At 44.0% G+C, this 25,636-nt stretch overlaps 1 protein-coding gene across 2 annotated transcripts in view; it reads right to left on the bottom strand.

Moving 5' to 3' along the window:
• PARP8 (poly(ADP-ribose) polymerase family member 8) overlaps positions 1-25,636 on the bottom strand; it is a 188,260-nt gene that overhangs the window by 87,666 nt on the left and 74,958 nt on the right. For both annotated transcript variants that reach the window (XM_066614239.1, XM_066614240.1), the window contains exons 3-4: positions 10,027-10,064; positions 2,552-2,641 (exon numbers count right to left, since the gene is read on the bottom strand). In XM_066614239.1, the coding sequence (XP_066470336.1) occupies positions 2,552-2,641; positions 10,027-10,064 (128 nt within the window). The remainder of the gene's footprint in view (positions 1-2,551; positions 2,642-10,026; positions 10,065-25,636) is intronic.

The raw sequence follows: 25,636 nt of genomic DNA, 5'->3' as shown, positions 1-25,636 counted from the left end.
CATCACCAGGAAAGGGGCAGTGTTTGGCATGCAGCCCCTGGCATTAGATTTTGGGCCAGCACTGGTTGTATAGTCCATGATTCTAGAACTCTTGACAAGGCTAGTCTATGAGAAAGCTTACATGTTGCTTTTGCCCAAGTGTGCTGCAAAAACCGGCTTCCTCTGGGTTGATGGCAACCTCTTCATACCCAGATGTGCTATTTAGAGCAGCTTTCTATATGGATTGCTATAGAGATTATTCACATCCCTATATGTGAGTACCTGAAACATCCAACAGAGACATGGAGTCTCTTAATGTGATGGTGATGATCTGTGTGATAATCCATTCTAAATGTTGCCAACAGGGTATGAATAACCCACCACAGGGAGGATGTTTTCAATGGCATCCCTACTGAGGATGTCATTTGCACACCAAACCCAAGCACATTTTTCATAACCTTGAATCTCATGTTTCATTTTCCCACCAGCTACAGTTACAGTTCTATTTTAAAATCAATGTAGTAAGGCATAGTTATAATCACATTTGACTTGCTTATTTTAATTACCATTTATGTAAAGCTCAAGAAAACACATTCCAAAAGTAATTGTACTTTATTGATGGGGGAAAAAATTAGTCATTTACTCTTTGTGAAAAATGCAAAATTAATGAATAAAAACCAGGCAAAATATGTGTAAATAAAATGACTCTCTTTACATTATCTGGTCTACAATCTTTTGGCACTCAATAATGTGTTGTTAATATTTTGTTGCCTTCCTACAAATCCTTCTGTACTAATGCAAAATGAGAAATGCGAAATACTAGCTGGGCAGCCTAATCTTAGTGAAATCTCCCCACACCAATGTAGTGGGGCCAGCAGGGCTTGTGCTGCAACCTGCAGGGAAATTTTGCAGCCTTAAGTTAAGGGGACATTTCTGTTGCCCCACCTGTGGCAACAGGTATACTTAGCTCAGTCTCAGCTAAATCACTGGCACAAGTTCAAGTGGATCTGTCTTGGCAGATCTGCCCAGGAAGAGTGACAGGATATGCAGCACAAAAGTGGCACTGATTCTGCCCCTCCAAAAACATGATCTGTCCCTCTCCAACCCCATGCATTGGCAGAAGGAGTGGTGCATACCAGAGAAGGTAAGATCTGTGCTGAGCAGCACAACAGTAGAATGGGACAGGAGGTGTAAAGGGGCAGGCAGGGTGGCAACAGGGGCAGGGGTGGGCAAACTGGGAGGCAGGGTCATATCCTATCTCCCTTCCTGGACCTGATCTGCCAACATGGCTTCACTCAGTGCCAGCTATTTAGCTCCTGCAAGTTCAAGTAGAACTGTTGTTCTTGCTGGAGCTTACCCCAGGGGACAAATGGGGGACAAATTTAATCCCTATGGGGATTTAAATAGCCTGCCTATGTAAATCGTCTTGAATAAAGACCAAGAAAGGCGGTATATAAATACCTGTATTATATTATTATTATTTACCCCAAGGAGCCTGCCAGTCATCCAACTTCCCTCATAGGATGCGACACAGTCTGTGGTGGCCCTGCTGCATCAGCGTGGGGTGTGTATATCAGAGGATTAAGCTGCCCCTCAGAAGTAGGCCTCACCTCAGTGGGAATTACTTATGAGTAGACATGCACACGTTTACACAGTTGAGGTCTCATGCCAGTTGAGCTTTGGGTACTGCTTGAGCAAGATGCTCTAAGTGAGCATATAATGAGCATATAGTTCCCTGTTAATCTTGGGCTTATTTAATCAAGGGCTCCTCCCCGCGGTGTCCTGTTTGGGGGCACGACACAACAGCTGATCCATCAAGCCTTTGCTTCTTTTGGAATTGCTCATACACCTTTGTCTGCCAATGCCCCATTATGTTTTATTTTTCCCCTCTAATACAGGCATGCACATGCTTGGTGTCTTGAGAAAATACATGTGGCCAAATCCAGGGCATCAGCAGTCACCCTTAAAAAGCAGCTGCAAAGAGAAGCTTTTGGCATAGTTGTAGGGCACCCAACAACCAAATTATCACAGATACAAAATATTCCATTTGCCCTGATAGCCACTGATGAGTTTAGAACAGATCTTCCTTAGATTAGGGAGTATTTCATTACACAGGCCTACAAAATTGAGGGTCAGAAAAGTTTTTCCCAATTTTTATGGTGGTTTGATATTAATTTGAGGTGCTGATTCAAAAAAATGGCATCCCTTTTGCCCTGTCAGATCTAGTTTTGGAGATATAGTATAGCCTCATTAGTGAATGGTTCAAGCAGCTTTCTCATGAGGAAGCCATGGTGTAGACTTCCCCATGAGGAAGCTGCTTGAACCATTCACTAAAGAGGCTATGCTGTGTCTCCAAAACTAGATGTGATAGGGCAAAACGGATGCCATTTTTGGAATCAGCACCTCAAATATACCCAGGAATTGGTGTAACGTTTAAGGAAGCAAAATGTGAGTTGGCCTGTGTTATCAGCATTTGAGTACCCATGCTTTAAATGCAAAAGAAGAAGATACATAATCCATCTACCATGTTAAACTGTTAAGGTGAAAAGGAGTCTGGCAATCATAGGGTTACCTGTAGAAATTCGGTGGAAAATTACAGGAATTGGCTCTGTCGTAACTAATACATCTTCATCATTATCAGAACTGGACACGTAGGTATTATCTGCAAGAGGAGAAAATAAAGCCCACTCTGTATTTAGTATACATACAAAAGCTTAATACAAAGACAACAGACACTCCTCAGTCACTCTATATGTTGCAATAGCACTGCATGAAAGAATGCATAGCTGTTCATCTTTTCCGAAAGGATGACAGTCATTTACATATGTCAGGAGGATTCCATTCACGGGTGAAACTTGAGTCAAACTTCTCTAATGTTCTTGAGCCTGAACTTTAATTTCTCTGAATTGATGTAACAACAACTAAGAATGCACTCAAAAAGAGGACAGGAGAACATAAGCTCTGCTGCCATGTTACAGGTTTAGTATGGACTTTCTTGCTGCTGTTCACATCTGTACTATTAAAGCCTGTTCTTTTAGGAATTAGGTAATTTTAGGTGTTAGGAATGAAGGGGTCAGGATTCAAGGAACTGCAGAACTAAACTACTTCAACATGCCCAAAGGAGCTTTAGTCCTGAACTTGTCATGAAGCAGCATCTTCTGCTCCCTATCAAGCAAACTGCTTTTGAAATACAGAAATGAGGCAAAGACAATCTTGCCTACCTGCCAACATTTCACAGATGAAAACTGGGACATGCTTGCAACAACCCTATTCTTTTTGGTAACCCTATTCTGATACCGAGGGTTACTGGTGCCCCTACTTCATTACACTGCTGATTGTTCTACTCTATCTGCCTTCTGATGTATTAATTCACATTTCAACAGCCTGTCCAGTACTGTTTTTTAGAAACCAAGGTGTTTACCCTTTTCATTAACGGTATTCCAGGAAAAATACCATTGTCTTGCTGTTATCAACAGTCTGAAACTCCCACTAGCAAGTCACAATGACAGGATTTTAGCAAGGCATCCACATAAAGCAAAAATAGGAACCAAACAAGTTTACCAGAAACAATTTTTTAAAAAATTAAAAAAGTGGTGGGGACCATCCTGGGTGAACTCGAACCATTGGATGGGATTGATTTGCCATAGTGGTATATGAACCTCCTTTATATTGGCTAGTCAATCAGCTCAATATACTCTGCAGGGAATATTTCAGGCAGGGATTCCCCCCTCCCCAGCCCTACTTGGAAACACCAAGGATGAAACAACTAGGTTCTTCTGCATGCAAAGATGTACTCTACCACTGAGTTATAGTTCCCGCCCCACAGGCATGGCAAAATGGGAGTCTCGTGTTCAAAGAAAAAAAAAATTAAAAATCCCATGGCTATGCCTAGGCACTTGGGCGTACCTAAAGTAGCTCAATCTTATTAGTTGGGGAAGAAAATTTTAATACAATGCAGGTTGCTCTCTGGAAATTTTTGCAAGTTTTTGCAAACATTAGCCCCTTCAGACTAGAGAAATGGTAAAGCAATTTTTTTAAAAAAATCAGTTTCTAACATTCTAACAATTAGAACGACATCATTAATAAACTAGAACACGAGAAAAATGACAACTTTCAATGGAACCAAAGCCTTCGGTTTTGGTAGGAAGCCTGAAAATTGAAACTCGGATACCCAGCAGCAAGCTGCTGTGGTCCAGGTCTTTGGGCTGATTCATGACCCTGCTGCCACTGGCTGAATCAGCAGCCATCAGCACGAAGAACGGTGTCAGTGGGCTCAACCTGGACCACCCTTCTCACTGGTGCTGCCTAATACAGAGAGAGAGAGAGCCTGATAGACACAGAATAAAGCAGACTAAATGCAGGATTAAGACACAGGGCTGAGGGCACAATCCTAACCGGGTCTACTCAGAAGTAAGTCCTATTTTGTTCAATGGGGCTTACTCTCAGGAAAGTGCGGTTAGGATTGCAGCCTGAAGCTCTTAAGCCAAACTGAAAATACCCTGTTCCTTTGATTTTAGCCTGAGATATAATTTTTCCTTTGGAAGGAGACCCTACAAAATGGGGTTAAACCAGGATAAAAACCAGGATGTTATAGTGGTTCTGGAGCTGAACTTAGACCTGGAAGATCCAGATTCAAATCCCTGCTCAGCCCTGAAGCTTCCTGGATGACCTTGGGGCCAGTCACTTTCTCTCAGCCTCACCCACCTCACAGGATTGTTGGAAGGACAAAGGAGGGGAGGAACTATGTACATCACCCTGAGCTCCTTGGAGGAAGGGCAGTATAAAAGTATGAAAAAATAAATAAACAATGCTGAAATAATGCCAGGGAGGACAGACAGAAAGACAGTTCTAAGTCCACAAGCTTATTACTCCAAGTTTAAGCTAATCAAATAGTACCTAAAGGAGCTATCACAAAAGGCATGGGGCAAGCCCCTCTCTCTCCCCCCACACCTGACCCCTGTTATTCACACATTGGGCTAAACCTGACAATTCACGTCAAGCCTTCAGACTTGGTAATGCTAGTAAAAAGGGCCTAAATGACACCATGGGAACTGCAGCAGGTACAGAATCCTTTAGGAGTGGCTTGACTGGGAACCATTCTCAATTCAGAGGAATAAAAGGGAAGCTATCAGCAAGCACAAATGCATGCAGATAGACAGCAGCCACAGTTACTGGAGAGGTAGCTTTAACAAGCAAAAATTACCAAGCAGCGGAAATGATCCTTTTTTATGCCTCTGATGAAAACATAGTAAAAGGATGCTCAATAATCAGTTTTATAGATTTCGTCTGCAATCCATAACACACTTAGCTGAGGCCTTAAACTATGTTTTTTATATTGTTCATTGATTTTCAGTCCTGTTTGGAAACATGAATATGCCTCTCCCTTGCACATTTTTCCTCGTTTTGGCAATCATTTGCTTGTTTAACCCTTCTGACGGCTATAATGCAACTTGAAACAAAGGCACCCATTATTTTTTATTTACTTCATCTCATATATCTGAGGGCATGGCCCCAGGGCTGGCAAACGGCTCTAGGAACATCACTGGAAGGCAGAGTTCAGGGAGAGAGGGCTCCAGCCATCATCCCAATCCTATGCATGTCTACAGGGAGGGAAGCCCCACTGACTTCAATGGGACTTACTCCCAGGTAACCGGGTAAGGGACTGCAGCCTAACTCATTGAATGACAGGGCCTGTCAATCAGAAGTCTGTTACAGACATTGACCAGGAAGAAGGCAGTCGGTTTAGGGCTCAGAACATCACTTGCTAGTTAACAAAGATGATCAGCACAGGAGACATCCATGCTTCTGAGGCCTCTGTATGTCAGCAGGCATTAGCTCATGCACTTATTCATTGGAATATACTCTAAACTGGAATGACTCCTAAAGGAGACATTGTGCTATACTGTATTGATTCCCAGTAATGCACCTTTTTGTCTCCACACTGTGTACTGAAGTTTCTACAGAAGCAACATTTCTACTGAAGTGTACACCACTTATCTTTATATCAAAATTATGAAGTTCTTTTTCCCCCCCTTCTCCTTCTCAGATGTGTACTGGAGCTAATGTTAGGAAATACATACTATGGAACTAAAGGAGTTGTGGACTGCAGAGTGTTTTTTTTTAAAAAAAACAACAACAACATTGAAACCATTTTTTAAAGTTGAGATCCTTGTGCATCACCATCCCAACTCTGCATTTATTTGCCACTCTGAAGAAATGAAAGATTGAATACATTTCCTTTCTTAACAATAATCTGTTCGGCTTCTTAGATATAACAGCCTATTAGTTTGAGATAACTGAGATGCAGTTCCTATTGCCTCTGTTTACCAGGGTTGTTCTTCAGAGGCGTTCCTGGAGGGGGGCAAATCAGCAAGTGTCTTCAGGTGCCTGAACGTCTGTGTAAAGTGGCTATTCCCCCTTAGCCAGTCATGCCTATGAAAACAAGGTGGAGGCATCTCCTCCGCTTTGCTCTTGCCTTCCCAAATGGCTCAGAGGCAAAGGGGGAGGAGCCACTTTACATGGATGTCCGGGCACCTGAAGACACTTACTGTTTTGCCCCTCCTCCAAGAACACCTCTGCTTTGTGTTCTGACACCTATCCCTATCTCTTTTAGCCTTGGTGGATGCCTTCTTAATATTTTGTTAGTGTTCTCTGCTGGAGTTGTATCAGTTCTTCAAAGCTTGTTGCTCTTCTCAGGGTCCCTAGAAATCAAATCAATGAGGGGAGAATGGATGCACCTTGTTCCTTGCACAGTTTGGTGTAAAAAGTGGCGTAGCGAGACAAAATGCAAAGCACTGAGTTTTGCGGGCACCTGAACGTGGCATGCAAGCAGCCCCTCCCCTCCACCTCCCCCCTGCCCTGCAAATGCTTCCATTTTGCTCCCCCCTGCCTGGAATGGCTCTGAAGTGGATGGGGAGGGGCCGCTTGCATGCCAAATTCAGGCGTCTGCAGAACTTAGTGCTTTGCACCCTCTCTAGCTATGTTACTGGATGTAAAGAAATGTCCATGAATACTAAGATATCCTAGAATGCTCAGCCTGCCATTTTGTACACTGCAGTTGCTGAGTATTTTTTGAACTGCAGATAACACAAAATCATGTTTTCTAAATATGATTTTAACTTAATTTTTTTTTTTACTTTAAAATCAACGGTGCATAGGCTATCAATCTCTTGGCTTTTAAATCAGTGGGCAACAGGCTATTGCATGTTATTGTTATTGGCAACCTTCAGTCTCGAAAGACTATGGTATCGTGCTCTGAAAGGTGGTTCTGGAACTGGAACAGCGTCTAGTATGGCTGAAAAGGCCGATTCGGGAGTGACAATCCCTTCCACACTGGGAGCAAGTGCAGTCTGTCCCTGGTCTGTCTCCCTGGCTATGGGCCTTCCTTCTTTGCCTCTTTGCCTCAGTCTGTTGGCCAAGTGTCTCTTCAAACTGGGAAAGGCCATGCTGCACAGCCTGCCTCCAAGCGGGCCGCTCAGAGGCCAGGGTTTCCCACTTGTTGAGGTCCACTCCTAAGGCCTTCAGATCCCTCTTGCAGATGTCCTTGTATTGCAGCTGTGGTCTACCTGTAGAGCGTTTTCCTTGCATGAGTTCTCCATAGAGGAGATCAATACAACACAGAGTGGATGGAACAGCACCTTCCTCAAAATCTAAGAGAACGTGAGGTGCTGGACTGTGATCCCTGGTGTAAGAATTGGTGTGTGTCTGTTTTCAATTGTGAAATGTTTTTGGGTAAGTAAAGATTAGGACAGGGGTTCCCAATGCATATGTCACAATGCCTTAGTTTGTCATGGGACAGTCAAGAGAATACACACCAGGGGACAGTCACCAGGGGCAGGGAGGAATGTCCCTGGTGGCCCCTATTGCCAGTTTTCCTGGGTGCCACCATCTTGGATCTCGCGAGATTCAAGATGGAGCCCCCCCCAGCTGAAGTGGAATGAAGAGATTGCAGGGGCATCATAACTCAGGTAAGTGTGGGGACCACTGGTTTAGGATATGCTCATTGGGAAATATTGAAGACAAATTCTTGACCAAACGTAAGTTAGTACTGATGGGCATGATCACACAGCCTGACCACCAAGAGATACCCTCTGTGACACAAGGACAGTGGCACTTGCTACAATAGTAGGGAGCTTCTGTCCACTATTTTGTGAGCCTTTCAGACTCCTCTGTGATGGTGTTTTGGGGATGGCAGTAAGCAAGTAGCCTCTGAGCTGGTCTGCTCAGTCCAGAGCTGGCTAACATAGCCCAGGGACCAGCTCCATGCTTCCAGGAGAACCAATCTTGAACAGCAAGCACTTTAATTCAGGAGAGGTAACCCAGCTCAAACTTGTTTGCAGTCCTTCCAGGAGCACATGGGCAGGGCTGGTATCAGCGTTTAGCATAGTTGGGTGGCTACCTAACGGCCAGGTCCCATGGCCTTTGTGCGGTGGTGGAAAAGTGACCCGCTTGGGGCTAAACTGAGTACAAGGAGGCCCATGGTGTACAGAAAATGAGAGTTGTTCCTGTCTGTGTGGAGCTATGCCTTTGTAGTCTCTGTTTAGACAAACTTAGCCGCTGCTGGCACTAGAATGAGTTCTGAGATGGCTCTGTGTGTGTCTGTGTCTGTGTATCTGTGTGTACTTTCTTTCTTTGCTCAGAGCTAATTGGTACGTGCTTTCTTTTTCCCCCTTGTTTGGTTTTAAACAGCATGGATTTTCCCCTGTTCTGCAGACATTCTAAATAATTAGGAGGACATCAGGCTGCATTTCTATTCACTCAGAATATGTTGGGTTGGTTGTTTTTCATTTTTAAAAATTTTGGCTGGCAGTATGGCTTCATTAAAATTAAAAAAAAAAAAAAAGCTGCTCCTGTTTGACAAGTGCATACTTGTAGCACCCAACTTGCAGAAAAGCATGAGTTTATCTGCTTTCCCCAAAAACATATGCTGCAATCCTGTGCTTAAGCTTACCAGGGAGTAAGTTCTATAAAATAAAACAAGACCTACTTGTCAATAAACAGTCTCGGGATCAGCCCAGAAGAATTCTGTGGTACTTTAAGGTAACAACTTTACAGTGACTGAAACTCTGGCAAGAGTCTTGAAAGTAAGGCTGTACTTTATTTATTGGGAGCATAAAAGTGGGAAGTGAAGATGGATCAAACAAATATATGTATGTATGCACTCATACACACAAACACACTTGCATCCAGGAAATAAGGTAGGAAATATTTTATAGTTTGAAATTAATAGCTGAAATTTTATAGCTGAAATTTTTCTGCAACTTTTCTAACTAAAATAAATTCAATTTTAGTGAATTACTGGGAAAAAAGGTCAAGCCCACCCAGTGATGGTAATGCTCTGAACTAGGATGTGTCTTTACTCACTTGATGCTGTATGCATGACTAACACTATGTAAATTAATATGAAGGGCTTTCAAAGAGAATGTAACTAAAAGTTGTATCCTTTGTCGCGGCCACAAGGCTATACTGCAGAAAACAGGGGAAAGGGAGGCTGCTCCACTTGAGGTAGCAAAATATCTTAATGCTAAAACAGTGGAGCTCTGCGCAAAAGAACTGAAACTTCCCAATTCCCCCCCCCACACACACACACACACACACATACAGAGATAAGCTTTTTCTGGTTTTGATGATAACCAGTGCATGCGTTCTCAAACTGAGCCATCCGTTTCAGAAAGTCATTTTTAGTTTTTGAGTGAGATCAGATATCAGGCTCCTAAATCACGCTGTCTGTAGAATCCTTCATCAGTGATGGCTGTAGGCACATCTCTCTCTCTCTCTCTCTCTCTCTCTCTCTCTCTCTCTCGTTCTCGCATACACACACATACCTATATATACACAGAAAGATTCCATCTCTCATGAACTGGATTTCTTGTTTCATTCTCACCCTGCTTTTACAAATGAAGGCCGAAAAGCAGAAATAACAGTACAAATGAAGTAGCTAATGAAATGTGATTAGCACAAAAGTGATCCTGGGGCACAATAATGGAGTTTCAGGTGCCTTCAGCTGAATCTTTAAAAATGGCAGCGGTACAGAAAGTAGCACTTTACCTGGATAATCTTCGGAGACGTGCACTGAATAAGATATGCTGTTAAAAAAGAGAGGGGGAAGGGAGGGGGGGAGAGATCGGGAAGAATGTAAGAAGAAGAATCATTTTATTGAATTTATTTATAGATTTCTGACAACCCACAAGGAAAGCTACTTTGACAGCTTTCAAAATGCTTGGCGCAAATTAAATAAATAAATAGATAAATAGCCCAACAAAATGCAATGCCTCATTTCCACTACTCCTTCTCCCTAAAGCAGTGCAGCTCTAATCCAAAACCATCTTCGGGGGGGAGGGGGAGAAGAGAAGGGGAAGGAATTAAGACTGACTGCTCATCTGTTCAGTTCAGAACATTTCAACACCAAACCTTCTCTCGCTGCCTTTTTTATTATTTATTTCTGAAGGAAAACATATTAGGGCTACAACCTACAAATCACGTACAAAATCTTTGCTGAGATGGATGGATTCCTTCAGGACAGCTCCGCTGAAGTCTAGAATCTCTGCTCTGTGAATTGCAGCCGTTCCAAACCGACAGCAGATTTTGGTTTTTGCAAAGAGAACCCAATAGTCCTTGATAGTCCCTTCAGCTACTATTCACTTATTGCCTTCAATGTGAATCCATTCCAGGGATTTCTGGCAATGTGCATGGCACCTGCTGTCATTTGCATACTGTGTGCCACATCCTTTGTCTTTAATTAACATTTCATATCTGTCTCTTATGTCCAACTCTCAAGTAATTATAGGAATGGGCAGAGGAGTAGAACTACTTTGGTCTGGTCACGGCAGATGGTAAGAGAGCTTTGATATACTGGAAGTTTTGGAAAGGAATTTGTTTGCTCTGCCTATCATTGTCTACACCCCATACCATCTGATCAGATACACTTTCTTATATTTATTTCTTTTCCATTTATAGTACAGTTTTTGAAAGAAGTCTCAATAACACATTCAAAATGTCGTAGCAATAAAGCAATTGCAGAAAACCAACCGCATGTCAAAATATAATTCTCAAGGCCAGAGAGAAGGAAAACAACTCAGGCTAATCATAGCCCCTTCCCAGGATACCACCAGGGACAAAATCAAAGGTGAATCAAAGCCTGGACACCATTAGAGAGAAGGCCCTTCTGTGTACCCACAACTACTACAGCCTGGGACCTGAGGGACGGTTTCATCTGCTAACCACAGTACATGAGTAGAATGACAAGGGAGGAGGTCGCTCCGAGACATTTGGCCCCGCGACATTTAAGTCTTAAAGTTAAATAACCAGCTCTTGGAAATGTGGTCACACACAAGCTAGGAGTCAAGCATTAAAACAGAGCATTACAGAACCATCAGCCTAGATGGCAAAAACCTTCAAGAAAAACATACCCTATAAAACGGATGCATTCGGAATTCTCTATTGCTCTACGTTTTATTTCAACTGTTGTAGAGATCAATGTTGGTATCAGGAGTCAGCCACATCCCGCTCTAGCTGAGAGCCACCTGGCCAGTCTGACCCCTTAACTCTCAGCACTGGGGCCAGCAGTACTGTCAAGTGTGCAGTAAGCAATGGGTTCCATGGGGTGGCGGTGGGTAGTGCAGACTTTCATATCTTGGTGCCAGCACTGGTAAAGAACATTGTGCTTGTTCAGTTGACTGCAGCTGTGAATTAGTTCAGCCAATTTGGATCTTTCTACTGTCCCTGTATTATCTTACAAGCATTGATTAAGAAAAAACATTGTAATGAGGCCATTTGGATGTGATGGAAGGCATAACTACTTGTATGGGGTTTACTGGTGCACATAGACATTTGAGGGTACCGAAAGGACGTAGTAAAAAAATAAAAAAACCTTGATGTGATTGTAGATATGGTTGTATCAAGATCATGTGTGGTGCTTCATCACTGAACAGAAGCACATAGGTGCATCAATAAAAACTGCAAAGAATGGTGGCACAGTATGATCACAACAAGTATGCTTCTGTGCAGGGTCTTAGCAATGTGCAAATGCACACTGGTCACGTGTGGTAGAAAAAAGGCACAAATTAACTGAAGAAAGAGAAATTGGATGGAATTTTACCCATGCTTCTTCTCTGGAATACAGGAGAGGGAGAATCAGAGTAAAAATGAAGGAAATTACACAGTTACTTCCTTATCCTTATTACCTCCCTAGCGTTGAACAGATTTCAAAACCCCAAAAGATGCTTTACACATCTTGCCATAAAAAAGCTTGCTCATGACACACAGCCCGATCCTATCGAGCACAGGAGCAGTTGTGCCAAATGGCTACCATTGCATCCTGTGCTGGATTTGAGCAGGCTGGATGTCTCCTGGTAGGAAGGGGACATTCATCTTTACCTCAAGTAAAGACCCAGCCTGCTCAGTGGGGCTTCTCGGGTCTGCACTGGCTACATCGCTGGTGCAGACTTAAGAAGCCCCACATTGGGTTTCTGAGCCCACACAAGGGATAGGATTTGGGCAGAGGAGGCCTTTACTGGTTCTACCCCACTCCTGGGCCAGTTCCATCCCCATTCTGCCTTCCCTTCATCCTCTCCACTCCCAGAAATTCCTCCCCCCCCCCCGGAATTTTCTACTGAAGTGCTAGACTTTCCTTTAATTGTGTATTTGGTATATGGACATTATCATCATCATCATCATAATACAGGTATTTCTATACCACCTTTCTTGGTCCTCAGATTTCTCCTCGGACTTTATTCAAGGCAGTTTACATAGGCAGGCTAATTAAATCCCCGTAGGGGATTATATTAAAGTCAGTTGATTATGGTGTATTCCTTTATTTCATTCAATCAATTTTTGTGTGATTATTCCACTGAGCCTTGGTTTGTACCTGTCTTGTTCTAGTCACAAGCACAGGCTAGAAGCGATTCAGCTGATCACCTTTTACTTGAATCAGCTATGCTGGGTGCAGTGGCATAGCTAGAGGGGGTGCAAAATACTTACTTTTGCAGGCACCTGAATGTGTGCACAAGTGGCCCCTCCCTCTCCCCTTCGGAGCCATTCTGAGTGGGGGATCAAAACAGAGGCATTCGCCTCTTTGGGTTTTCTCTAGTATTCACCTCTGTTTTGCTCCCACTGCCCAGAATGGCTCTGAAGGGGAGGGGCCGCTTGCACTGTGCGTTCAGGTGCCTGCAAACTAAGTGCTTTGCACCTCCTCTAGCTACGCCACTGACTGGGAGTAAATTTTGAAAAATTTGGATTCCAACAGCTTGCTTCCTCCTTGCATCGTATCATCTCTTGCCTTGAAGCCCATTAAACAGTATCATGTAAGCCATTTGTTTGATCTAGAATAAAACCACACCTACAGCTGCAGACCTGGTTTCTGGCTCTTAAATATAGAGAGATTCTGATTTGTTCACTCAAACAGAGTAAATATGAGGCGTTGTTCCTGTACAGAGATTAGCGTGCAAATGTCAATTCAACAGCCCTCATCTAACCTTTATCATATTTTACATTTTGATGCAATATGGCAGGATTTACTAGACTGGAAAATGTTGACCTAGAAGCCTCTCCTCAAAAAATGTGTCTGTGCTTTTTTTCTCCTTCTTCTTTTCTCCACTGCACAACTGCTTCAATACAGAAGCCAATTTTATGAAATGCTGTAGCAGTTGGTACTTCAGCAGCATGAGCACAAAATATTATACAAGAAGTACAGCTTGCACAGCCTCCCTGCCTGAATGTAACCTCTTTTACAGGGTAACACTATAAAATAGGTCTAACTACAAATGTATAGACACCAGTCTGTTTCACATGTGCATGTACAGGTGTCCTCAGGTATCTGCGGATCCGGTATCAATGGATTCAGTTATCCATGGATGCTATAGATACCGGGGCATCACTCACATAAGAACATAAGAAGAGCCCTGCTGGATCAGGCCAAAGGCCCATTCAACTTCCTATATCTCACAGTGGCCCACCAAATGCTTCAGGAAACACACAAGACAACAGACACAACCTGCGTCTAGTTACCTCCCCTGCACCTGGCAATCAGAGGCAGCCTACCTCTAAAATCAGAGGCAGCCTACCACTTCAAACATGTTAAGAAAGTTTCTAAAAGCCCCCAGTAACTTTCTCAATTGTTGCGCAGTCTCTTCTTCCAGCCTCTTCCACATCGCACAGAGGCCCTTGTCTCCACCTAGGTTTGCCCAGTAATATGGCATACAGTATTTGCGTTTGGATGACATTAGAGTCCTACCTGTTTACACTTGGTCTGTCTGCAAGATAATCTGTGGAGCCTTACTCACATATACAAATCAACACTTGAATCAATGGGGATGATGATACCTTTGTGAACTGCCCTATTGACTGGTACCACTAGCAACTAAAACTGCATCCAAATCCTGGCCCATTGATACTAATCCTTGTCAGGCATTCAAAGAGGGGAGAGTGAATGTGAGTAGGCTGGGGTAGAGCTTGTTTCTGCTACAGCCCCATTCCCCTCGCTCACACATATATACAGGTGTCACTTTCCCCTCTCTGAATGTCTGAAGGGAACTTCTGTCTCTCATTAACAAACAGGAAAAGTGCAAGACGCCCATTGTACATCATATCCCTGGGCTACCGTCTTCATATCCACTCAGAAATTAGAACTGAACAAAACAAATCACGCTGTTGTTATGCTATCTGTCGAAAACATCTGAAATGTAATCAGATCTAAAAGCTGATGAGAGAGACATGGCAAAAGAGTCTTTAAGTGGAAACTTTGAAGGAGATCAATTGTGTTAGCACTTTAGAAGCATTCACTAATAATAATAAATGCGCCTGTTCCCAGAACAATATGTATGCTTTGAAAACAAACAAAAAAACCCTCACTTTCTCATTCAAGAGGATTTTTAAAAAGATATATAGAGCATTACATTAAATTAACAGGTGACCTCTTTGCTAAAATTTGCAGCAGCTATTCCAGGTAATGGAAACGTTAGAGGCTGTGAAATTGATGACATATCCTCAGCCCAGGCCAAAAACTGCTGACTGTTTCTGCATGGGTACTTGTACAGCTGTTGGGTGCCACCACTTCCTATTTGTGTATTGTTTAGCCTTCTTGCTGCTTCGTAGGGACATTGTGCTCACTGCTTGCCTATGGAACGCTTACAGAATCCTTTACATTAAATATTAAGCAAATGTCATGATGTGGGTTTTTTTTCCCCTAAGTCAACTCCGCTGTTTCAGCATCCTATGAAAATGAACTCTGCTTGCTTTGACAGGTTTTTAAAGAGGAAGAAGCCTCGGCCATTTTTTTCCCCTCACATTATTTCAATTCGACAATGCCCAAACATTTTGAGGGTACCATCACTAGTTAGACAGCATCACAACAGCTGCAAAGAGTTAGTCCAATATGGATCTCTATATTAAGTGTGCCTTGACAAATAAATACTTTAAAAAAAAATTTCCAACAGCCATTGTAGCCCTTTTTAACAAATCTGGACAACGTGAAATGTTTTAGTGGTAACTTTTAAACAAATGAACAGAAACTCACAACTACTACAATTCTGGGAAATCCTACAATTACTCCAACCACAGGGTGGGGAAAAGGTGGGGTATATTACATAAATAAATAGTACTACAACTGGATACAAAAGCAAAAAAACAACTACATCCTACAATTACAGGACAGGTATTATTGGGAAGAATTTGAGCCCTCCTTATGTCAGTCCTGCTCCTGTCACTTGGAGCACTACTTGGCCTAGAAGCTTCTCCGCTGGTTGCATCCCTCCTGACCCTCATGCTTCCCCAGAAAATGCCACCTTTTACCTTACATTCTGGAAAATGATGTAGAAGGGGCCCCACCATTTGGAAAGGGAGATCGGATGTAGAAAGGCCTTGGCTGCTCCACCATATGTGATACATCTGAGGTGCTTGGGCAGCAATAGCTGTACAAGTGAACTATAAATTCTCACAGGACCCAAATACTTCAAATGTGCTCCTCATGTGTGGACCTGCCTCTGAGACCTGCCTGCAGCCACAAAAATCTCTGTCGCTAGGTGCAAACTTGTTCCCTCCTGTTTGCCATTTGTGACACACTGTAATCTAGATTATACAGATTTTTCTGTAGGAAAGTAATGGGCAAGAGGATCGACTTTTTCTGACCCTGTCATCTCTATCACACTAAGACACAGCATAACACAATTATTTGACTTCTCTGAGGTTGTTGAGTTTTTTTTTTCTTTTTTAAACTGAATCTCTTCCTTAGCTTAGGACAGGGGTGCCCAAACCCTGGCCCTGGGGCCACTTGTGGCCCTTGAGGCCTCTCAATGTGGCCCTCAGGGAGCCCACAGTCTCCAATGAGACTCTGGCCCTCTGGAGATTTGTTGGAGCCCACACTAGCCCAATGCAACTGCTCTGAGCGTGAGTGCGACTGTTTGATCTCTCATGTGAGCTGTGGGATGAGGGCTCCCTCCACTGCTTGTTGTTTCACGTCTGTGATGCAGAAGTGGTAGCAAAGGAAAGGCCAGGCTTGCTTTGTGCAAGGCCTTTTATAGGCATTGAGCTATTGCAAGACCTTCATTCATTCATATAAGTTCATCTTTAATATATTCATTCATGTAAACTTATGTAAATTTATTCAAATTTTAAATATGAATTAATTTTTTTCCCCGGCCCCCAACAGTGTCAGAAAGACAATGTGGCCCTCCTGCCAAAAAGTATGGACACCCCTGGCCTAGGACAATTGTTCTTAAACGGGATTCACAGATACCATAGGATGCCATCACAATACAGTGTAGTCAATACTGTGTAGCCATCACAATACCATGTGGAAGCTTCTGAGGGAAAATGAACATTCCACTCTAACTTGCAAGTGAAAAACGCCCATGGAATGAAGAACAAAGAATGGAACCAAACAGCTGAAGAAAAGGCATTTCAAACATCAATTGATGTGACTGTCATAAGGCAGTAAAACGCTGGCTGCCCGCCAAGAAGAGGACAGCCACAAATGTGGTCCCTAACATTACAAAGCCTGAGAAAATAGCACCAAAAAATGGGTTTTTTTAAAATCATATTGTTATGTGGACAGAAAAAAAACCCTATATAGATAAATGGATAGCGAGATCATGTACAAAGAATGCCAACTTCACACAAGGTCACTGGAGTAGATTACTTGAGTTGGCATCCTTCAGTCTCAGAAGACTATGGTGTCACGCTCTGAATGGTGGTTCTGGAACAGAGTATCCTCTCCAGTGCGCAAAGCCTGGGTAAAGTAGATATGGAGGATAGGCTGTTACCCATGCAGCAAATCCCCCCTCTCCACGTCGCTGAAATGGTCCAATGGAAAGGCAGAGGCCAATACGGTTGGTTCCAGCAGCGTCGCAGGAGTTGCCAGAACGTGACTGTGTTCAGCCATGAACTGCCTCAGGGACTCCGGCTCCGGATTTTGCCTCGAGGTTGACTCCTGAAGCCTTTTCCATAACTGGATGTAGCCACAAGGCAGTGGAGGTTTGGCATCAGAGTTTTCCTTCTCTCAGATGAGCTGCCTTCCCATGCTGACAAGTCCCATCTACCCGGTGGCTGTTTAGTCGCCTCTTATGACAAGTACAGCCAAACTGAGGGCCTATTCTTATCCCCAGCCCCCAGGGGAAAGTAGATTACTAGCAGGCATTTAACTGGGCAATCCAGCTACTTTTTTTGAAAGGAAAATATAGTACACCTAGGAGTGACCCCAGATAATCCCTCACCCCCACATTCCATTGGCCACCTCCTACCTTCACCACACACCTATTCTCAGCATTGCCACTGGCACTGTTCTGCTGAAACATTGCGCCCCCCCCCCCCCCGTTTTGGAAAGAAGCAGTGGCAGAGCTGGAGCTGGAGAAGGTAAATCCTCCCACTCTTACTCTCTGTGCACAGGATAGCCAGACTGAGTGTTTGGGTACACAGCAGGCTCAGGGAGGCAGTGGGTACCCACAGGATGCAGAAAACCCCCCACTGGCTCACCACTGAGGCCAGGGGTTCAGCTGACCTGATGACTGGGGTATGCCTGAGTGCAGCAGTGAACCTGAAGAGTAGCAGCAGTTCTGGGGTTTCTGCTGCTCTGGGGCTATCCCTATAAATGCTGCCCTGCCAGACCTGCAGACATGACCAGAGATGCCCTTCAGTCACATTAGAAGGCCTTTTGAGGGTCGGAGAGACCACTTTAGAAGACCTTTGGAAAGCCTTAAAACATCACTTCTGGTTTTCCCCTAAAACCATCTGGGAGCACTTGTACCTGCTGACCCACTCCCTAGGTACCCCAGTGCTGAACAGGAGGACTTTTCTGGTCCAGAAAGTTTTGCAAGTATTGTTCTTATTCTTATTATGTCAGAATGCCAGATGCAAGGGAGGGCACCAGGATGCAGGTCTCTTGTTATCTGCTGTGCTCCCTGGGGCATTTGGTGGGCCGCTGTGAGATACAGGAAGCTGGACTAGATGGGCCTATGGCCTGATCCAGTGGGGCTGTTCTTATGTTTGTTCCTGGCAATCAAGAAATTCACAACATGCTTCAGAACTCCCACCATGGAATTTCTCATGATGCACAATAACATTTATTTATAGCCCCACAAGGTGGGCAAAAGCAGATTAATAAAATAAATTTTTATATCTTTCTTTCTTCCAACAATCCAGGACTCCCAAGGCTAGTATTTATTGACTGGTTCACAAGGGGCCGGGTAAGCTCTCTTTCCGAGAAGATTGGAACTGGGGAAAAAACCCAAAACAAAACTATGCAACCGTCTAGGCACTCCAAAGCAGATCTGTCATTCTTTTGGTTGATGAACCAACCCAAGGCATCTGAGCAGTCATGCATTGAAACCGTTTACCCTCTCCCTTCCTACGGTACTTCTCAGAGGAACACGGGTGCTGAGTCAAAGGTATTGCACATTTGCATTCTTCACTAAGAATAATTTTCACACCCAGCTCGTTCATGTGACGCAACCACCTATGAACGAAATGGCACATATCACTTGTAAATTGATGCCTGAATTAACTTGCGATGCAAATGAAGTGGTGGCCAGCTTCCAGAGCAACTGTTCTCTGCAAAGTTTCCACTGCAAAGTTGGAACCCTGGTTGCCCCAGAGTTCCTGATTGTGCAGAAAAGTCATGTATGCACACAGCCTCTTCACATACTAATCATGATGGCTGTATACGACCTCCAGGTTCAGATGCAATATGCACCTGAATACTAGTTGCAAGGGAGCAGCCACAGCAAGGCATCCTTGCCTATATCTCAGTTGTGTTCCTGGCCCTAGTAGCGCCCAGGACCAAGACCACAGGATGCTGCTCCTGCGCCGAGCTGAGCTGCCGCCCCCCCCGTCTCCCTTTCGGAGGCCCAGGGAGGCAGGGCGCTGCCTCCCCAACCCTCCGGATTCCTTCTAAAGGCCTCAGAGGACTGAAAACTCACTTCTGATTTCATGGTAGAAACCGGAAGTGACGTTTAAATGCCCTTAGAAGGCATTCTGAGGGCTGGGAAAGCCTCCTGGCTTTCCTCAAGAGATGTAGTTGACGACTATGAGAAATAGGGTAACGGACTGTGGGTTTGATCCTTAGGACCTTCTTATTTTTTTAACTGAAGTTCCTTCTTTCATGAACATGAAGCAACTTGTGACCATCTATATTCATAGGAATAGGAAAAGTCAGTGCTACGTGCTGAGGTCTAGACCAGGCCTAGACTCTCTCTCTCTCTCTCTCTCTCTCTCTCTCTCTCTCTGATTTGACTGGATTGAGACAGATTCCTTCTACCAACCACTGATCAGTCCGGCATTTTAGAATAGTCTTGCAATCACTAAAGCAGTGTTTCTCAAACTGTGGGTTGGGACCCCCTAGGCGAGTTGTGAGCCAATTTCAGGTGAGTCTCATTTATTTCAATAATTTCTAATGCGTTAGACTTGACGCTACCTATTGTACGTGACTGCATTTGGGAAAATGTCACAGACCTGTACGTTTAACAAGCTACAATGTATATTCTTTTAACAATGATAGTAAATGAAACTTACTCCTGGGAAAGTGTGGGTAGGATTGCAGCCTAGAATTGCAGCCTGAAAAAAAGTCCTGCTTGATGATGTCACTTCCAGCCATGACATCACTTCCGGTGGGTCCTGACAGATTTTCATTCTAAAAAGTGGGTCCCAGTGCTAAATATGTGAGAACCACCACACTAAAGGATACCTTATTTTGCCAGATCTCTTCGATTAATTACTTTGAGCTTTCAAGGTGTGCTTGCCCTAATGCCCTGACAGTGACAGTTAGCAGTGAGGTAATGAACAATATACTAGAAGCAAAACTGTTGCAGGAGTAATTTTGCATGCAGAATGCAAGGCCAGCACAGCCATGAGGCTGCTTGAAGTGGCCACTTGGAGCAACGAACAAATAAAGAGTGCACTACACCCCACATTTGCCTGCCACCCCACTCTGGCACTACCCAGGCACTTCCATTGCAACTCTGATCTTGCTCATGAAAGTGAGTTGGAGAAGGATTGGGGCAGCTGCAGCCCACCTATTCCCCCAGCACTGCCAGTACTGCAAGAAAGAAGTAGCACCAGGATCCTGTTTCGATTGCTTGCTTGCCAAAATGATCAGAACAAGATCACTCTGTCCCCTCCTGCCTGAGAAGCCAAGAGGAGACCGAGACCATACCACCCTCCACACCTCTTCCTTCAAACTCTGCCGCCTACTGCTTCCTCTCCAGGTGCTTCAACAGCACAGGCTGGACGGAGCGGACTGAGAGTGGAGCCGTTTTCCACTTCCAGTATGCTCTATCCAGCATGCTGAAGAACTGACTGGGCAGGAAGCAGCAAGCAGTGGGAGCCCAAGGTAGGAAGTGCATCATGTTGCATCCCACCTCTCCTTGTCTTTCCCCTCTCCCAGCCTAGCCCAGGTTGTGCATGGCTGAGCTGGCAAGAAGGAGGTGGTGGTGGAGTGTGCGTGCAACAAAAAAAACAACACACCCATAAAAGATACATGTCAGGGGCAGGATCAAAGGGCAGGAAAGAAGGAGGCAGGGTTGCATGCCCCCACCCCCCAAAAGGTAGAAATGGTGAGAAGACCGTTTTGGGTGCTTTTCCCTTGCATATGGTTTCCAGTTCAACTCCTAGCACCAAAAAAGGAACAAGATGAAAACAAGAGAACCTGCAGAGTCTCTGGCTTTATTCAGACAACATGCAGAATCATCGCTTATTCCTAATTCTGCACAGTTTTTGCCAGCCTTGGGCTCACGTGCACCTCCCTCCTTTTGGCACGCATGAGTATATTTCTCATTTTCACCCTCTGTTCTGAGCAAGCTGAGATTCGCTGTAATGTCTGAACCAAGTTAGCCTGAACCAGAGTTTCTGAATAAGGCAGGATATGAAATTTTCAGGCATTCAGAGCAGACAAGAGGAGGTGAGCTGGACAAACGGTCATACTCAATAAAGGGCAGCTTTATCTGTTCAGCATCAGCACTACACTGCAGCCATAGGCAATCAGCACATTTACGATGATATATATAAATAGGACAGCAGTTAAACCAGGATCAGAGAAAGAGATATAATGGTAACAAACAGTTGTTTGAGAATTTTTTCAGATTGAAAAGTGGACTGTTTATCTGTCTAAAGCTGCAATCCTGTACGCACCTGACATCAATGGGACTTATTTCTGAGTAGACCTGCCTGGGCTTCTGCTGCAACACTGCTAGGAGTATCTACTCAGAAGTCAGCCCCATGGAATTCAACCGAACTTACAGCCGAATCCACCACAATTTCACGCAGCAATTTAGTGGTGCCAATGTGGCATCCACTGAATCCCATGGGAGAGTTTTGGCATTCAGAGTCCTCCTTATGGTTAGGGAACATTTGTTCCCTTGCCCTGCAGTAAGACTCTGTGAGCCTGACTGGACAACTCGGACCTGTACCAGTAATATTGCTGGCACAAGTCCACATTGACCCAGGAAGGTGGATCAGGCCCAGGAAGGGAATCAGGATTTTCCGGGCGTCGCTGTCCACCTCCTTTCCTTCCCTCATCCTGTTCCGCTCTCCCTCCAATCCCATACATGTTCTTAGTTGGGGCAGTGGGTGTCTACAGTCTGTCGTCATGTGAACCTGCCACTTGCTGCCTCTGGTGTCTGCCAGATCGTGTTCTCTGGCTTAATTGCATTTGTGACAGAACACGATGTCAGTGGAATGTAAGAACATAAGAAGAGCCCTGCTGGATCAGGCCAAAGGTCCATCTAGTCCAGCTTCCCGTATCTCACAGTGGCCCACCAGATGCCTCAGCGGGCACACAAGACAACAAGAAACTTTATTCAAGGCGGTTTACATAGGCAGGCTTTATTTAAATCCCCTTCTTTCAATTGTAAAAATCCCTATTTAATAAGGGATTTTTACAATTGAAAGAAGGTTCTTTCTTTCAAGAACCACTACATTCAGGTGTTTCATTCCGGTCTGGCTTCACATTCTGGCCTCCATCCTCCCATGCTCAGAGCAGATGGAATAGCTCGGCTTCAGCTTGTCAGCTGCTTCAAGGTCGCACGGTGCCGGTGGCCTCGAACTGGCGACCTTGTGGATGTTATCTTCAGGCAGACGTAGGCTCTACCCTCTAGACCAGATCTCCTGCCCTAAGATAAGAACATAAGAGCCCCACTGGATCAGGCCAATCTAGTCCAGCTTCCTGAATCTCACAGCAGCCCACCAGATACCTCCAGGAACACACAAGATAACAAGATACATGTATCTCGCTGCCACTCCCCTGCATCTGGCATTCTATTTACCCTCGCACCAAGACTGAGGCTTGTGTTTAACTTGGGCCACTTTATCACATGTACATTCTACTAGCATAGGGAAACCTTTTGACTGGGCCACTACTTTCAGGTTAGCGTGTATATGACTGCAGTCTAAATCAATCATTTTAAAAAATGCCTGACATAGTTAAAGATATAATTTTTTCGCAAAATAATGGACTATGTGCCTAAATTTAGATTTCTACTTTTTAAAAGTGCATCCTTTTTTCTATTTTATTGTGGTTTTTATGTTTGTGGGTCACTTGGAATGCAAAAGACAGGCTGAGGATAAATCCTTTACATAAAATAAAATAAATCTGATTGCATCCAATGTAAGAACATTCTAGCACAATTTTGTAATTTGATTTCCTGTTGAATCCATTTTTAAAATGATGTAAACATTTTGATTGGAATACAAAATTTTGCCTTATACTGGTTTTCAGTACAATTGCTAGATGGAACGGGATCCTGTTCCTTTTTATACTATAATAAAACTACAAGCAGCAGCCGTTAAGTCAGAAGTCTCCAGTATATTACTGGTCACAAGCATAAATTCTGGAGACAATCCATGTTTGTAGGAAAGAAGCAAGAGTGCCTAAAATGCCTGCATCAGATCCCAGACGTCTTAGAAAAATAAATACGTCCAACAAATTGAAGAATGTTCAAGAAACAGCAAACCGAATGCACCTCAGGGTAAGAAGTGGATAATGTATGTATGTGTGTATGGTGGGAGGGGGGTCGGGATAACAAATCCAAAAGACAAATTATGTGTTATATGAAAATGCAAGTGGGTGGTAACACATAGTGGTGAGTTTCAGTGTAAACAAGAAGTGAACACCATGCACAGCATGTAGATCCTGTAATTATTCGCTAATGGCCCAGTCCTCTCCACCACTAGCACAGTGATGCTGACAGAGCATGAACTGCATGCTATGTTAGGGAGGGGGGGGGGTAACTGGACAGCCTGGGCAAGGCAAGTCAAAATATGTTTTACTTACCTCCCAGTAGGTCACCTGACCTTCAATAGTTGTCCTTGAACCTAAGCCAGCTATTTAGCTGGTATAAATCAGTAAAAAGTCAGAGGGCATGTCAGGCAGGAAAAAGGGCACAGGACCTTGGTATTCACAGTTGCTGCCAAGATCCTCCCCCTCCTGCCCCAACATCCCCCAGCTCAGCTTGAACTGCCCATAATCCTCTCCAATTCTGCCTCCCTGCTGACTTATTGATGGCAACTTGGGATGGAGGAGATTCAGCAGGCCACCGTCTTGTGCGCAACCTCTGGCTATTTGCCCTGGCAGCCCCATGGACTGCAGAACGACTGAGGGAACAATCCTAACCCCTTATGTCAGTGCTTTCTAGCCCTGACATAAGGGCAATGCAGCTCTGTGATAAGGGAACAAACATTTCCTTACTTTGAGGAGGTCTCCGTGAGTGACACCCAACTGCAGGATGCAGCACATGTCCCATTGGCACCGCTATGCCAGTGCTTTCCAGCACTGACATAAAGGGTTAGGATTGCGCCCTGAGTGACTTTTCGTGCCATTTTTCCAGAATTTACGATGACGGATTGCGAAATCCATCAGCGTAAGCCTTGTATAGGATTGGGCTATTATATTATTATGCAAGTTTTATTTTATTTATTTATTTATTTATTTTAAAGGGGGCAGTATTCTTGCCCTCTTCCTCAGGCTGCATTCCATTCTGCTCCAGGGGCCCCCAACCCTCGGGAGTTTGGTTTTCAGGAGCCACAGTCCTCTGCTTTGGGGAGGAGAGGGCAGAAAGTTCCCATCTGGCAACTGTTATGCAAGCTATGGTTAGGATACAACCAATATGGTTGGTTACAACCATACTGCCAATGGAATACAGTAGGGTTAGATTTGATAGCTACGTGAAAAACAAACATAAAATATCCAATCATTTTCCATCCCTTATTGAGAGCGATAACTTCAGCACAAGAATATTGTTAAGTGAGTGAAATATATGTCACATCAGTTTAGAAATCTCCAGTATAAATGATGCTAATGAAACATGCCATTTAGCTACAGCTGTCCAGCTCATGATCTATCTGATGTGGTCCTCATTGCTGAACAAGTTTGCCAACCGTGATATGGAACCCCAGGGAGACAGCATATTTACAAAATTCCCCAAAGGAGAAATTAAAGACAAGTGAAATGGGGCCTATGAGGCCAATTCCAAAACAAAAATTGACTTCCCAAGGAGAAGGGATGGAAGCCTCATTGGATCTCCCTTGACAATATCTCAGCAGTGTGCAGAATATCATCAGGGCACAAAAGCTCAAGAGCATTATAAGTATCTGAACTGGCAGAAGCTGCTAAAGGGTGTAATCCACCAGGCGCTGTTTCTCAGGCAAACCTTACTCAAACAAATGGGGTTGTGAAAGGCCACTACTTGGCAGATTATACGCCCAAAGGCTGAATCTGTCCTTCACAAATTTCTTATGTATTTAAGCAGTTTGCGTGTTGTTGCTGTTACAAAAAGACTATTAAAAGCCTTCATCTTCTTCCCATCCTAGGATAATTTGAAGTATTTCTCCCATCTCTTTTTCAAATAATTATTCTGAGTTTTCCTGATATACGATTTTATAAGTTATAAGACATTGCTGGTTGGATACACAAAAACGTGCACACTGAGATTTAACAGGAAAACAGATTTAACGCTCACGGAGTTTTGCTTCTAAATGTGGACATCCGGCAACACTATATTACAGTACTTTTAACAACGCAAGACATATTCCAATGGGTGCTCCCATTCAGACCTAGTGCAACAAGTCTGCATGTATGTGCCAGCCCATCACTACAATGTACATCAGCTTGCAAGTCTGCTTTATCATGAGGAGAGCAACCTAAGAACCATCCATACACGGACCTTGTTCAGAAAAGGAA

This window comes from Tiliqua scincoides, chromosome 2, assembly GCF_035046505.1.
Source record: "Tiliqua scincoides isolate rTilSci1 chromosome 2, rTilSci1.hap2, whole genome shotgun sequence".
Lineage (NCBI taxonomy): Eukaryota > Metazoa > Chordata > Lepidosauria > Squamata > Scincidae > Tiliqua > Tiliqua scincoides.
This window is presented reverse-complemented; position numbering and strand designations above follow the sequence as displayed.